General features: G+C 37.9%; 1 protein-coding gene across 2 annotated transcripts in view; it reads left to right on the forward strand.

The window, feature by feature from the left end:
• stxbp6 (syntaxin binding protein 6 (amisyn)) overlaps nt 1-15,448 on the forward strand; it is a 64,213-nt gene extending 48,765 nt beyond the window's left edge. The window contains exons 3-7 of one of the 2 annotated variants that reach the window (XM_042222625.1): nt 1,787-1,917; nt 2,083-2,248; nt 5,605-5,703; nt 12,815-12,972; nt 14,244-15,448. In XM_042222625.1, coding sequence (XP_042078559.1) covers nt 1,787-1,917; nt 2,083-2,248; nt 5,605-5,703; nt 12,815-12,972; nt 14,244-14,267 — 578 coding nt within the window. In that variant the 3' untranslated portion in view covers nt 14,268-15,448. The remainder of the gene's footprint in view (nt 1-1,786; nt 1,918-2,082; nt 2,249-5,604; nt 5,704-12,814; nt 12,973-14,243) is intronic. The other variant, XM_005934267.2, reaches the window with a different exon arrangement.
• Nucleotides 15,449-16,034: the final 586 nt, after the last annotated feature.

Below are 16,034 nucleotides of genomic sequence, written 5' to 3' on the forward strand. Positions count from 1 at the left end.
TTGATAATAGAAAATAATAATTAATTCCTGCGCCATGACGAGTAGGCCACTTTCTACAATTTCTACTTGATAATTTTGAGGAGAGTAGTTGCTCTGTATTATAGCCTATCATCTGCCACCAGTGTAAGTAAAAGATAAATTATTCTCGCTGGGAAGTGAATGACCTTAGATTCTGCATTTCTACCCTTCAGCACATTGGTTCATTACACCAAGCCTGTCGTCTGCTTTATGAAATTTTCTGCTTTCAAGAGCTCCTATTAGCCTTCACTGTGACACAAGACAGATGTGATCATTCTGTTCATCTGTTAATCATGGTTGTGATTCTCTATCTGATTGAAATTCTCAAAGAAAAGATAAGGAAGGTGTTGTAGGAAAGAAGAAGAAATGCTTGTCTTCCTCTATCTGTCTGTTCCACCCGGGCCAGCAACTCAAGTATGAACTGCAGCTGTCTAAATGGATGCACAAAACGTATCCAAACATCTCTCATCTCATGGGAGTTTGCTTACTGACCTGACATTCAGCCCTACCTTTATTTTCCATTTCCAGAAACGGGTGTGGAAAATCTTTCAAAAAGTGAACCAGAACAATAGGGAAAATGGAACAGCATAGTCTTGGTTTTTTGGGTTTTTTTTAATTTTTTTTTTTTTTTTAAAGAAGTGTAGGGTAAAAAACTGGAGAGAATGCAGAGAAAGTGACCCACACACTTCCATCTCTCTGACATGACACAATGGAGGATGTGAGAGAGCGGAAGCAGACGTTTGCTGCCTGGGTTAAAAAAGCAGCGCAGGACCAATTGTCCCTGAGAGTGACACAGAGCTCCAAAATACGGTCTTTTAGTTTGAACATTTTGTCCAAACTAAAAGCCTTGACGCGCTACAGAAATCTGGTGGTCTTATTCTCAAATGCCAACCTACAGTTAAACACAGAAGAGCAATATAAACATATGTTCTGCAATGCTTGGATAACTGGAGGGGAAGCTGAGGACAGGAGTTTGAGTGAAGCCTTAGTCATATATACTAAACTACACATAAAATACCTGAAAGAATATGCTATCAACCAGCTGGCAATTAACTCTGATTTGTAGATACTAAAGTTACTGATTAAAAATCCCCAGCACCTAATAAGCACTTTTAGATTATATTTTATTCATTTGTTTTTGGCCAGTTGTTTAAAAGCAATGCCCCTCACCCCACCCCCACCGAGCTCATATTATGTCTTTCAATTAGTTTTAGTCAGCAGTGCAGAAGAAATACATCACATCAGTGTAGAGACCGGAGCTGTGTCCCACACTGTTTTCTGATGACAGAAACAATATAGCCAAGACTTTATGTTTTTCAAAGTAGTGTAGTAAAAAATATGGCATTATGTTGTTAGAGCACAACAGAAATTTATAGCGCAGTTTACTGTACATAAGATTACTGCGCACAGATTGGTATGAATAATAAAAAAGCCATGTTTACAGGGCGTATCTGTTCAGGGTTAGGCTGTGTCTTCTAATAGGAAATGTTTATCATGGTCTCTGTTGCTGTTGGCTCTAGAAGCGAAGTAATCATTGTTAATGGATCCCTTTGTTTCTGCCGCCTACAGAAAGGAAGCTCGTGACTTTTGCTTGACTAATATTCCACATGTGATGACCTGAGCTGTCCAATTTTCCTAATCAAAACTTGTCTGGGAATCATGTGCATGGGGTCTACAGGTTACACAGAAACCTCGTACTCTGAAATTTAATGTTGTTTTAATTATTGCTCCATTAGGCCTTACTCTTGTTTGGCTTTTGTTTCTACAGTGACGAACAAGAAACCATCCCATGTTTCAATCACAAAGGTGAAGCAGTTCCAAGGATCATCTGCCTTTGTAAAAAGGTCACAGTGGACAATTGACCAGCTACGGCAGGTCAACGGCATTGACCCCAACAAAGTATGTAATTTCCCTTCTCCTTTCCCAGTGAACACAAGTATTGCTAATTCAAAGCATGTTGCTATGTACTCCATTCTCAATTTTCTTATAGTTACTTCTTATTCCTTTTCCCTTACTACACACTGTCACTTCTTATTGGTGTCTCCCTTTCACTGCTGTTCCAAGGACTGTCCGGAGTTTGACCTGATGTTTGATACCGCTTTCGATCAGTGGGTTGCTGGTTCATCAGGGGAGAAGTGCACCTTTATCCAGATTCTCCACCACACCTGCCAGCGTTACAGCTCAGCACGGAAGCCAGAGTTTGTCAACTGTCAGTCCAAACTGCTAGGGGGTAAGACGAAAAAAAAAAAAAAACTTTTCAAAATCCACTGGCTCTACAGCGCCAGACTCGCTGCTATCATGCTGTGCTGTAAGCCAGTCTGAATCTAATTACGTATGATGACAAACAGCACCTGGTGTGTATGAAAATGCATGCTTATTCCTCGTACACAGCATCTGTTGGGCGCTCCGCTGACGTGAGGTCAAAGAGGATGTCCAACGAAATATATCAGTTGTGACTCAAAGCGTCTGGCACAGATCAGCTGGTTTTACAGCACATATAAACACACACTAGAACACTAAATAATAATTTTCCCTATTTTAACACATTTTGCTGTGTGCCTGATGAGAATCATTGTTTTTGAATGATTTTTACCCTTTAAAATAACTCTGACACTGGTATTGAATCAGTGAGCAAACACTCAACTGAACACTAACCTCCGTTTTTTTTTTTGTTTTTTTTTAAAAAGTGTATTTCATGCCCAACTAACAAGCAAGGAGGTGCTGATCAAACGAGTCATTGCATAATCAGCTGCCAAATGTTTTCACCATACTTGGTAATTTCCCTGCCGTAAGAGGTTTGTTTACTGTAGGTGGGTTGTGGTGATGGTAACAATGCAGCATCCTGGGTGGCTTAATCAGATATTGATCTGTTTTTGCCTCCAAGTTTCATCTTTGAGAACTGCTCAGCCTATTGTATTATTCATAGAAATATTTATGAAAACGCATTCCCCAGCTGACCCGTGTGTTGTGTCCTCCTGCACAACCCATAAAGAAATCTGCTACTGGAAATAGATATTTCTGAAAAACAGGACTTTTTGATTGTGAATCTTATGAAAAATCTATAAATAATAATGACTGAGAGTTCCTGTGATTTGTAGTATTCCTTATGTACGTCGCCTCATGATATGAAAGGGCCAGTTTTGTGAATTTGTAGGTTAAAAGTTAAAAAGTGTTATCTGACATATAGTAGAATGTAGGGACTAATGACTGAAATATAAATTGTGTATAATGACACTGTAGTTAATTTCAGATTTGTATTGTTCCCATATTTCTTACTGTGCGTGGGAGCCCATCATCTATTCATTGATGACAAACCTGCCAGTTCTTCTCAGCATTGTTATATTGCCATGACTTTCCTCCTACTCTGAAATATATGCTCATATTTAGCTCTCTTCAAATGAACTTGGGGTGTACTTTTTATGTGTAGGTGGGAAGGTAGTGGTGTACCAAAGAGCATTAACCCAGGGTTCATAGAGTAGGATGCATTATGGACTGCAAATGTTGCATATCAAATACATGCCTTCGGTGTTTTAGAAAATTACAAGGCCCTGTAGCATTGATTTTACCATACAAAGTTTAATAAATCTGAGGAGTGTAGCTCTGATATAAATAGTATAGTATTCATGATATAAATATTTCAAATACAGTTTTGTACATGCAAAACTGGTAGTTGTAAAAGAAGCTATTGACCATGTAGCAATCTGATATGTAACCATCATCTGTAGAGGAAGCTTTAGCGTGATGGATCAAAAACTTCACCATAACAGGATGAACAAAGAGGATACTGCCAGTCCTGTCCACTCCAGTTTAAGTCTCACACCAGTGCAAAACAAAAATCATGACGCTGCTCAGGTGTGGGACCATAACTGTGGGAGACTAACTACAGCAATACCTGAGATGGCAGAGTCCTATAAAGACAAAGGTAGAAATGTGAGGCAGATAATTCCAGTGTTGCTAGTAGTTAGTAGCAATCAAGCTCCAAAGCTTAAAAATATATTGATTTGCATTCCTGCAGATGGTGTGATGTGCTGTCATTAAAGATGGCAAAGGTAAAGCATGATATTAATGCACAGTAAAAAGTGTTTTCTCATGCATACCCCAAATGTAAAAGGTAATGTCAGGTTGCATTTGAGCATTGTTTAACATCTTCTTGATGATGATTACATGACACTACAAAAGTTCATTGAAAGTAACAAACGGATGTAAATACTGCTTATCCATGCAGTGCCTTTTAACACAACCATCATTTCAAATGATGTTTAGTCTGATAATGATGTAGTGACGAATTAAAGTGATTGAAAGATTTCATATCATGATTCATTTACATTTGCATTTTTTTATTTGTTATTTAGATCTTGAGCAACTTTGAACCTTAGCCTGTATGTATATTTATATTTTTGTTAGATGTTTTATATTCTTTTTTCGTTTCTTCCTATCTTTTTTAAAAGCCTTCTCTCAGAACATTACGGTTCAGATGCATGGGCATATGTTTTTGATCCTTGATGAGCCATGTAATCAGTGCAGAAATAAAAGCAGCCAGTGTGCTAATTGAGTTGTTATCAGTGCCGAGTTGGGCTGTTGCCCACATTGTTATACGATGTTGGACTCCAATTCCCACCTGTCTAACTGGCATGTATTCGTGAGTTGATTCTGAATTAATTTTGCTTCTCCTGTTTTTCCACTTAATGTTTAATGATTTCCCTTAATGAGAAATGATGGGTTAAGACTTTTCTAGCAAGACGCGAACACCTGGTGTCATTATGTGCAATTTCTCAGAATGTTTTCACCTCAAAAACCAAGCATATTTTCATGAGAATGAATGGAAATCCTTTGCAGTTAGCCTAATGCAGTTTCGGGTCAGTGTTTCTTCAACATTTGCAGAGTTCAAACCTAATGCTTCCTCTAATATGACCTTTGCAACTCGAACAGTGTTAGGTATTCATGCATAAAAAGGTTCAGTGTCAGAGCTGTTGTGTTGCACAGGGTGAACTTGCAAGTTCCATACAGAAGAGCTTTAGCCATTCATCTGAAACTGTTCACAGAGATGCATGAAACTGTCAGTGTTTCTTTGTCTTTTGTTTGCCCTGTGTCAGTATTTTATGACTGAGCTATGATTTACACAAACAGTTTTTCCTCGAAAAAACCAGACTGACAGTAATTTGAATTTTTACGCCTTAATTGTAGCCGGGGGCACTGAATTTTTCCAGCTTGGGCTGCTAATAATTATGAAGTACAAATGTTTGTGTGTCATTAGTTTAGGCAAATTTGTGTTAGTCTATAATTGTGACTTGGACAAACATCAGACCACATTTTATGGCTCATTAATGATCAGTGCTGAAAATATTTGTAATTCCAAAGTGTTTCCAAACCTTTTCGTTAAACTTTATTTCTTCAACACTAAATACATTTTATACAGGATTAATTGTGTGACCCATTTATACATAACCAAACTCTAACTGCATTAGTTTATTAAAATAAGAACTGAACACTTGTGTGCTTAACACAATAATCCAGTCCCTCTCATCCAATTCCAACTTGCGTGTTTTAACAAAGCTGATCATGACTTTTGATATTCTCTTGTCACAGAAGGCCAAGATGTAGGTTCAGTCATTTTCCGTTGCAAGGTCTTTTTGAACAGACGGAGGAAAGAATTTGTTTCACATCAAGGTCATCTGCTAAGACGAGGTAAGCGCTAAATTAAAAGTCCCGCCCCCTTATAGTTGAATAACTTGCTCCACCCAATTCTAGATATGACCTAGACCTCAGAAAAGATATCTTCTATTAATCAGTGATGAGTTCCACTTATCACCAGGCTTGAGGAACTACAGTATCTTGTCTTCCTCCCATCACTTCCAACCGGTCATGGCTGATGGCTGCTCAGGAAGGAGCAGGAGGTTTCATGAAGTGGGGAGTTTTTCCTTCCCACCATTGCCAAGTGATTGATCAAAAGGGGGTCGTTACCTTACCATATAAAGGCTCCTGTTGGTCTCCTTGGTCTCATGTCGACACAATAGGAGTGTGTTTTCATTTTCTTGCTAATAACTGAACAAATGGGCACAAATTGAAGTAAAAGCCAGCAACACAGTCTCTTAGTAAGGTGCTGCACCACTAGATGAGTAAAGTGATTCAGCATGTTTTACAATTCTATCCAATTTTTTTGTAATGGTGGAGATACAATTTAAGGCTTGTGGTTTTACTTTACCATAGGTGTACAGTGTAAGTATTGATTAATGTGATAGAAACATTTTCATGCTCATTAAACCGCACAGTTTTACATTTAAAAACAAAAAAACACACCCAGTCAGGAAAGAGATGTGTTGATTTGCAAAAACTATTCCCTCCTAGGGGAGGGTTATTGGAAGTTGGGCGAAACCACGCCAGCAAATTGCTTCTTATAGCACAGCAGTGCTACTAAATTAACTCAAGAGTCAAGGATTCAGTTTTTTCTGTAATTTATCATCCCTCTGCTGTAGTTACACTTTGAAATCTGACTACAATAAATTGTTCATTCAGACAGGAATTAACTAACTTGTAACTCGTACTTGCTATTTTTTTCCCTGAAAGCCGTACAGAGAGCCATGTTTTATACATTTCAAGTGAGTACAAGGACATTGCTTTCAGTGGCATGTGTCCCTGTATGAGATGTACATTGCTGGAGGGGATTTTGAGTTTATATCCAAAGGTTATATGAGTTATGTTCGCTGTCCTTGGCCCCTCTAACAAACTGTGTACATGGTCACTAATGAAATCTGTGCAGAGGTGCAGTATGTGTATTTAAAAAATCATTACAAAATGTTGGCTTTTTTAAATTTGTTTGAAATTGTTTTTCTTTGAAACAGGGCTCACTGATGAGGTGATATACTTGAACAGCATATAGAAAACATGAGCTTTTGGAAGTTGAACAAAATATTAACATTTTTTATGAAAAAAGAAAGCAGACCCCCTGGCCTCAGCCCCTTTACCAGAAAACGCCTTGCAGGTGTTATTCCCTGCAAGGTGTTTTCTGGTAAAGGGGTTCTTTAACTTTCAATTGATAAAACTTTGATAGTGCTGATAATGAAATGTTTGAAGCGTTCCTTGCATACACTGCCCACAACATTGCAGTCTGAGCATTTGTGTAAGCCATTCTACAACACATTTCATCTTTTCATAGTCTTAATGATGTATTAATAACTCACTGCCATAATTTGATTCAGTGAAGTAATCCCAAACCCTGATACTTGAGTTGGTATGAGGTTCTGCTGAAAAGTTGTCTTTGGTCGGCTCCAAGCTGTGACCAGTATATTTAAATTAAAGGTCCTTGCCTGCACCTGTAATTTTATTCAGACTTTCGTTTTAGACTACAAAGACTTTTCCCTTGCAGATCTCGTAATGAAATTTGGGAGTTCTTTAGAGACAAGTAGTCTGTTTTTTGGCATACACAGCCCCTTTTTGCCTTAGAGATTCCTTTAGATCACAGTATGATGACACCAGTCACGTTGGTAGCAAAGATAACAGCACACTCTGGATGTCAAAGGTTGAAATAAGACATGTTCCCTAGGTTGGTCCCTATTGAGATACTAATCTTTTGCCCTTAATCTTAAAACCCTTGGATTGAAGGATTTGGTTGTGATAAATGGCAGTGGTTTCGTCAATTTTCCCGTTTGTTTGTTTTTTGTAATCACTTAAATGATAAAAATGTAAAATCTCAGATTACAGTGTTTTGTTGGAGAATGTCAGAACAGCCAACAGTTTTCATATGATGTATTTCTTTTCTTCAAGAGTGTAAATAACAATCTGGGGTTCAAAGGTAGCACAATGACAAAGTGCTTCTTCCCTAATTGTTTCCTCAGTATAGTCTCCACTCCTGTGAAGCATATTACAAATTAGCATTTAAGCTTAGTAAAGACTGTAATCATGGAAATTATGGCTGGTAATGCATTGTGTGATGCTAACATTAATCTGCTGATTAATGCTGCTGCGAGTAGGCAGTTCATGAATACCTAGTAGCTATTTTTCTGTCAGTGCTGGCACAGCTCTGTGTTACATTTAGGATTTAGTACTTTGCTGAAGACTTTTTAAACAGCTTAACTGTGACTAACCTAAAGGCCAACTGTTCAAACAAAGGTCTGTCCTTTGCCTTCATGAAAACAAGTTGTGGCATCATTCAGGGTTCACGTCCCAGAATTAATGCACACATCTGTAGGATGCATAAATACTGGTAATAAGATCATTTTTAAACTCATGGACTTGAAAATTAAGAGAACATAATTGAGTTTACGTAGGTTGAAATAAATATTGTGTGACTCTAAACAACTTAAGGTTCTGAATTCTGGAGAATAAATAAAAAGCAGAAAATTTTGGAACTTGAAATAAAGTGATGTTATTTGATATGCAGGGTATCCAGTATGTATTTTATTGTAAGTAAGTGCTGCCTGAGGTGGGTGGGAAGTCGGGTACAGATACTTAAAGGAGCTGGAGGGAGTGAGTATGCTTGATTAAATGGAGATTTGGGGGTGAAAATTTAATAGAAGAAAGTAATTTGACCATGGGGAAAAGGTGCAGGATGAATGTGTGGAACAGTGATTGGATTAAAAAAGAAACTGGATAACTGGCTATAGAGAAATAATAAGTGTACATCTGGAGCCAAGGGGATGTGCCCTTCTTGTTTGAACCTCAGCTATATTTTCATTATGCTGCGGTGGGTAATGTCAAGATTTGCATTAATTAAACTGCAGCGGGGGGTTGGTTATCTTGGAGTAGGAGCAGCATAGCTGTGCCTTTAGGCTCCTAGGAAGTCTGTTTTATGATTTTAATCCATCATTTTGTACATCATTCTTTTGTGTCTAAATCATTTGGTATGAGGGCTTTACCTGCCATGCTCATTTTCTACACAACAAATGTAACCTTTGGGGAAAACATTGACAGGTATTAAGACATTGTTTGACTGATCCACATATAGAAGAATGTAAAGTATTTAATTTTTGGAGCATTTTTGCTATTTCTTGGAAGCTTTACTTACTCTGTTTAAAGCTTCTTTTGGCCTTTATAATGTATTTTGCTCTTTGATTTAGTTCTCTCCACTGGTACGTGTACACACACACACACACACACACACACACACACACACACACACACACACACACACACACACACACACACACACACACACACAGACATCCACGATACTCTTTTTAATCCAAAAAAATAAATTGAAAGGTGTCCTTTTATCACAAAAACATTAAAATTGTTAATAAATTCAGTTTAAGAGAAACTATTATCAGAAAATTGCAGTTACAATACAAAAATGCATTTTATACTCATAGCATCCTTCACACACATCCTTGTTTACCTTGTTTTACCTTTTTGTTTTAATTTTTAAAAACAGGAATATAGGATAATATTGGTATCTGAGTTAGTTTTTTGTATTATCAAAATGGTTGTATTTGTATTTTTTAGTTGTTCTCATTTTTCTCTCAGTCTAATTCCAGGTACTTTCTACAATGGGTTTGCTCATTTCAGTTTGAAGATGTTTCACCTTAGTTTAGTTTCAGTGCTACTTTTGAATGTTTTGTGGTATTTTTAGATTTGGGCAGATTTAAGAAGTTTAGAATGAATGCTGTATTACAATACAAATGTAATACATTTTGAAGATTCAGTCATGAACATCCCTAATGCCAAGGATCTTCTTCAAGCAGGTGTGATGCAAACATGACCAAATTAACAGAGTAAAACTGAAGGTATTTGCTGTTTTTATTCTTATTTTAATGTTGTGAGTACACAGTATTGTTTAAGTTTTTGTTAATCTGCTTTTTACTTTTCTTTGAATTAGTGAAAAAAAAAATTTACATATTACTTTGTTTTGGTAATTGTGATTAACACAATAGAAAAATGCAAAGAAGCTCTATACAAGATGAAAATGGGTTATTCTGTACTTCAGAGTCAAAATGCTGGTGATAGAGGTGAAACTGAGCATTAAGCATTGGCTGCACTTACCAACATCCTTGACAGTACATTTTATATTTGCATGAATAACACCAGCCTCATTCATAATATCTCATTGGAGCTGTTATGTGCACGCTAATGCGTAACAAATGACTGCAAAACATTCTCTCCCCTAAATCACCCGCACACACATTATACCCTACAGCTTTATTCTAACAGACTGACAGCCTGAAATATTAAAAGCACTCCAGCATGGATCTTTTGTGTCCAATCTTATCAATCCCATGTATTGTAATAGTAAATGTGACTTGGCTGTCAGCATCTTGTGAAGTGTATCTGACATGCTCTTGTTGATAACTATCAGCTTATTTTCTTTGCCTCACAGCAGCGCAGGCTGTAATCTGCTGCTTACAGACAAAGTGGAAAAGGAAGGGTTGACTTTGAATTATCCCACCACCCCACACCCCACTTCCTTGTTATGTTTGCCTTTGCTTGTAGTTTTTATTTTTCTAGAATATTTTGCCAGCAAACAGCTTGCCTTTTTTAGCCTCCATTGTTTGAGAAGCCCTGGCTGATCATGTTGATTTCTGTGAGTAAAATAACCAAATGCCTTTGACATTGTCGAGACAGGCGCGTCATGGGTTTAGCAGATTCAGCGCTGTGACAGATTGACAAATCTTTACAAAAAGCTCCTCTTTAAGATTTACTAGTGCGACATCAGTGTCATAATAAGAGATACTTTAAACTTCAGCTTCATTAAAATTCATTTTGAATTATCTTCTTTGATATCTTCTTTTTTGATAACAGTGGCTGATCAGCTTCCACTTCAAGTGCAGACACTAGGCTCAGAGCAGCACAACGATGGCACCACATAACATAATCTACTCCTACACATTTCATTTGGCTTCTGATACTGCACCTCCTATCAAAAACCCTCCAGAATGTCTCCACCCTGTCTTTTATCTGAGTACTTTCTACAGCCTGTGTTGCAGCCTGCAACACATCTCTGGGAACAGAGGAAAAAAAGGGACGTGATATTGGTGGGGAGACAAATAAATAGATATATTTATTGAGTCTGCATAGTGTTGGGTGGTTGTGAGTGTTGGGGTTATATTGAGGATGAAGGGAGTATTAGTCCCAGGGCTTCCCTGGAGGAGGAGAGGATTAAGAAGAATCTGTCTGAAGGTGAAAAGGTCTCATCCTTTCTAGTGAAGAGAATATATTTCCTAGGAGAAAGTATATTTTCAGCAAAGTTTTTTTTTTAACTTAAAAAAAAAAAAAGGAAATCAAATGGGGAGTGCATGATAATGACAAAGTGTAGAAATGCACTCTGGCAGTGGACAGAATTTAAAATGTAGACATTATACTAAATAGAAAAAGAAGAGGTATGCGGCTCTTTTCTTCCGAGGTCCAGATGTGTTTGCCACATTGACTGTGCTTCATTTACTGTAATTTAAAGAAAATTGAAGGGAAAACTTGTGTGTGTTTCCATTTCATTTAGCGTGCACACGAATGGGTGTAAACATCTATACTCACATCCATCTGTGTGCTGCAGTACTGATACATCTCTACATAAATTGCTTTGACTGTCAAGTTAACTTCTTTTGAAGGAGCACCAGCTGGCCTCACTGTCTGCTTTTGGGCTCTCATATAATCACTGAAGTAGGTGACTACCTGCCTTGATGCCAGAGGATGTACACTACCTATATTGCACTTTCCTGTGAAAAAGATAGAATCAGGCTTATCAGAGCCTAATTACATTCAGTACTTCCAAGCTTTACTCTGTGCTGTTGGCTCAACCTGATTATATGCATATTTTTTAATATTATATATTATCATTTTATATCTGTTTTTAATTAAGTTCACTCACCTGACCTTTTTGATGGTTGTTAACAGATCAATGCCCAAAAAAGACAGAATGATCCAAAGTTGTGTTATATGTTATACTACAGTAAAGCTGCCTTTATTGTCGTTTCCTATTTTCTTATTGTTCAATGATGTTTGGTAGTGGACTGTCTCACCACAGAGTGAAAGTTCCATTTTAACTCCAGAATTGGGACAAAGCAGTATGAGGTGAAAATGTTTAAAAAAAAAAAAGTGCAGACATTTCCCTTAAATTACATCAGTATAAAATGACAAATTATATAGCAGTGCGACTGTTCCACAAAAAGAAAACAGCAGGAAGATTGCTGTTCCTAGTCTAGTTGTTATAGTAGTGCATAATGGCAGCACTCCCAATGTGTGGTAGATTAATGTCTTGTCAGAGGAAACATCCGCAGGGCTGCCACAGCTATCTGAAGATGTGCTCTGTGTCTTATATCCACTACTGGGTCTCCAGGGTAGCCCATGCCACCGAGCAAATATCTGTTCGTTATTATATTGTAGTTTAGGAGAAAAAAAAAGGCAGCGCAATCACAAAGCTGTCCACGAAAGTTTCAAATTGAAGAAAAGTAGTGCTGAATGTCCCCAAGAATAACCCGCTTTCCTGAAGGAAACATTACATTCGGAGTTACTTGTGTTGCAGTTGCATTCTTTCAAGTTAGGGAAAGGTTAATTTCCCTTGATCCTACCTTGAAGTAAATCAGCTTTGAAGAAAATTCATTAGGCACCTTCCCACACTGCACCTGTTTGAAGCCATTTTGTTTTTCATGGTTTTGTCTTCCACAATTAACACTGAGGCTTAGGGTCACTGATTGCACAGCCCTGAGCTGATGTCGCCAGTTCTTTCATGACAGCTAATCTGTTTACATTATTTTTTCTTCTCTTTTCCCCTTGTCTTTTCACTCCTTTTTTGTTGTTGTTGCATTTGCTTGTCTTTTTCCTCCCTTGCCTACGTCTTGGCTTGCTTCTTCTCTCCTACCCTTATCTGCAGGTAACAGTATACTACACTCAGCTGCAGACAGTGTGACGAGTGCTGTACAGAAGGCCAGCCAGGCTCTGAACGAGCGTGGTGAGCGATTAGGCCGGGCTGAGGAGAGGACTGCAGACATGATGAACAGTGCTGAACAGTTTGCTGTCACTGCACACAAGGTGAGTCCATTTGTTACTAAGATGCATTACAATATGTAACCGCAAGGTGGGATTACTATTTTAATGTAGTACGCTGGAATTCTGACTTTGAGATGTTGCAGAATTACCAGTCATTATTGATGAAGATGAAACCTTTTCCAAAACCTGAGCATGTCTGCTCTGTGAAGATAATCATTTTTTCCCCCCTTCACTGACTCCATTTCATAGTTCTCTATAGGGTGTTCCCTCACTCTGCCTCAATCCCACATCTCTTCGTCGTCAGGAAAACTAATTGCATGCTGTTTAATGAGGCTATTAGTGCATGATCTTTTATTTTTATTACTTCAAAACAAGAGCAAATATTGTATTGCTTTGTAACGAGCACACCTGATTGTGATCATCATATATCTAACAACATCGTAAATCAGACGCCTCGGGTTTGCAGCTTGCTGTTCAACAACACCATTCACTGACAGGCATATGATTTCTGGCCATAGTGGGATATCATTGACTTTAATAGTAAAGCCATCTGCTACCTTTTGAAGTTGAATGATGCATTGCGCCTTGTAAGCCACGGTGAGATAATTGAAAGACATTTGAAGAGTATTGCATGGCCCTCTCACAGCTAAAAGACGTGTTTCCCTGCTGTGAGAAATTACAAAAACTGTAATAACCACAGGGGAAAAGCAGGGAAATAGCTTTGGTGGTTTTAGAGCATGACTGCACAACCCCCACGAAGAATTTTTCATTTTTGTTTCCCATTTCACTTGATGCCATGAGCATCGAGTGAAATGTGTTATGAAATATGTTTGAAATATGACATGTTTCAAACTTGTCATTTGTCTTGCACGTTATCAAGATTCATGCCGTTGCCTGCCTGAAATCCTCAGTTGAAAGCGCTTTGGTAACCTTAGAGACGGATAAAAAGTCTTGTCTTATTCTGTTTGAGGATGACTTTGAGAATGGATTGGCTGGCTGGAATGTGAAGGATTTGGGTTTTTTCTTCCTACATTTTAACATTAAGCATCTGTACTGCTGCGAGTAGGTCACCTTGACTCTTCGTCTGAGTCCACTTCTGCAATCCCTTGTTGACAGCTACATAGCTGCACTCTTCAGCTTTAATCCGAACCCCTCATTTTTGTGTGCTACTTTACTGCCCCCACTTGATGGATGTGTAGAATTCTCCTCATTATTTAGCACCAACCTGTAGTCTTTCTGTGTGTGCGTCTTCCACACTTTTCTTGCATTCTCTCACTTTATTGTCTTTCAACCCTACCCAAATGTTTCTACAGCTTGCCATGAAGCACAAGTGTTAGACCACTGCCAAAACCAACTGGGCTAAGGGAGGGTCAGCAATCGCCAGTTGCTGTACAGGAGAAGGATTCCAGATTTTATTCTTTGTAAAAGTTTCAATATGATTAAAATTTGTTAACAATGTTAACATTTTAATGTTTTGGGTTACTGTACTCCGGTGCTTCTCGTTCCTAAAGACGGATCGTGCAGGGGACCGAAGAGAGGTAAACAAAACTGCTTGACACTGTCAACTGAATGTTTCATGCTTCTGTTTGCCAAAAAAAAGTTACAAGCCACAGCTATGACTCTACTTGATAATGACAGTCACTCAAGACACTTCCTCTTTTCGTTCGCTCACACACAAATGAGAGCGTACACGTGTTGCCAAATCATCATCGGCAATTACTCCCTCCCAAGGAACAGCTTGGCTCCCATTTATACTGGTTATTTATGAGAGCTGCGGTAATTATGAAGTCTTAATTTATGAGTGAGGGCGCCCTCTGATTGCTCGACTTTGGATTGGCTGCCAGTATATAACATATAAATAAGACACATATGTAAAAATAGCCTAGATTTGATGCCTACGTTGTATTTTAATAGATATTTGTGGGAGTGGGAAGTCGAATGAAAGGGATGATCACATTTCTGTTTGACATTTAATGTTTCCTTTTCTGCTCTGATTTCTGGACATTAAACTCGGACCATAATTTCAAAATCTATCAAAACAGTATTAGTTAAAAAAAAGTTTAAGATATGATTTCATAAACTGCTGATGAGACTGAGTGATGAGTGGTTTGGGTGACAAGATATAAAAATGTTGAAATATTTTTCCCTCTTGTTATGTGTCCGTCATTGAAAAACAACCTAAACTACATGGAATAGATTTTGGGAAGTGTACTTGAAGATTTCATTTAAAGAATAAGCTTTTAAAGTATATGAATTACTCTGTCTAATACTTTATGTTAACAGGGGTAATTCAGTAAGCCAGCTTCTGCACTGTAAAAAGCAACATGTAATTCTTCTTCTGCTATTATCTCGGTGTCTGTAGAGCTAATTTGTCCCTGAACATGGGGATGCTTTGAAACTGATCCTGGCTGTATTTCAACTCTAAACTCTTCAGTAGTCATACCTTGTGCTTATTGTGTAACTTGGGTTGGTCATTATAATATGTATGCTGATAAAGGAGAAAATGTCTTCAATAACAGCAGTGGCGTGTGGTAGTTTTCTTCTTTTAGTTTTTTCTTTTTCGTTTTTCTTTTTTTGTTGTTGTTGTTCAATCCGCTCACTGTTCGTAACGTTGGCTTCTTTGATGGCCTGACACCGCCCTCACGCTTGAGATGTATTTGATTCTTTTATATTTTCAGTTTTGTAATTCATGATGTTACAATGCACTGACGAACCTTATCTTGCAGAACACAGAGTTCACTAATGAAATGTTCCGGTTGCCTAACACTTGTGTGCTTTTATTCCTCTAACACTTTTGATGTTACTTGTTTTAATAAAAAAATAGATATAAAGACAAATTTATATTATTCTGTGTCCTTTTTATAGCCAACTCGAGCAGTTCAGTCAAACAGTGGAATCAAAGTCCATGATTTTATGGACTGCTGTTTACCGTTTTGGATTTAGCTCACATTGTTGTTTCCGGCTTATAAACAGAACACTGCTACAAAGTTTAGTGTCTCAGAGGTCTTTATGCCATTTTCGCTGATGTTCACAGTTCCACCTCATCTTTCATCATCTATAATACTGTAAGATATGAAATAAAGTCCACTCCACAATCACAGTAA

Source organism: Haplochromis burtoni, unplaced genomic scaffold (genome assembly GCF_018398535.1).
Source record: "Haplochromis burtoni strain Fernald_Lab_line unplaced genomic scaffold, NCSU_Asbu1 Contig_89, whole genome shotgun sequence".
Taxonomy (NCBI): Eukaryota; Metazoa; Chordata; class Actinopteri; order Cichliformes; family Cichlidae; genus Haplochromis; species Haplochromis burtoni.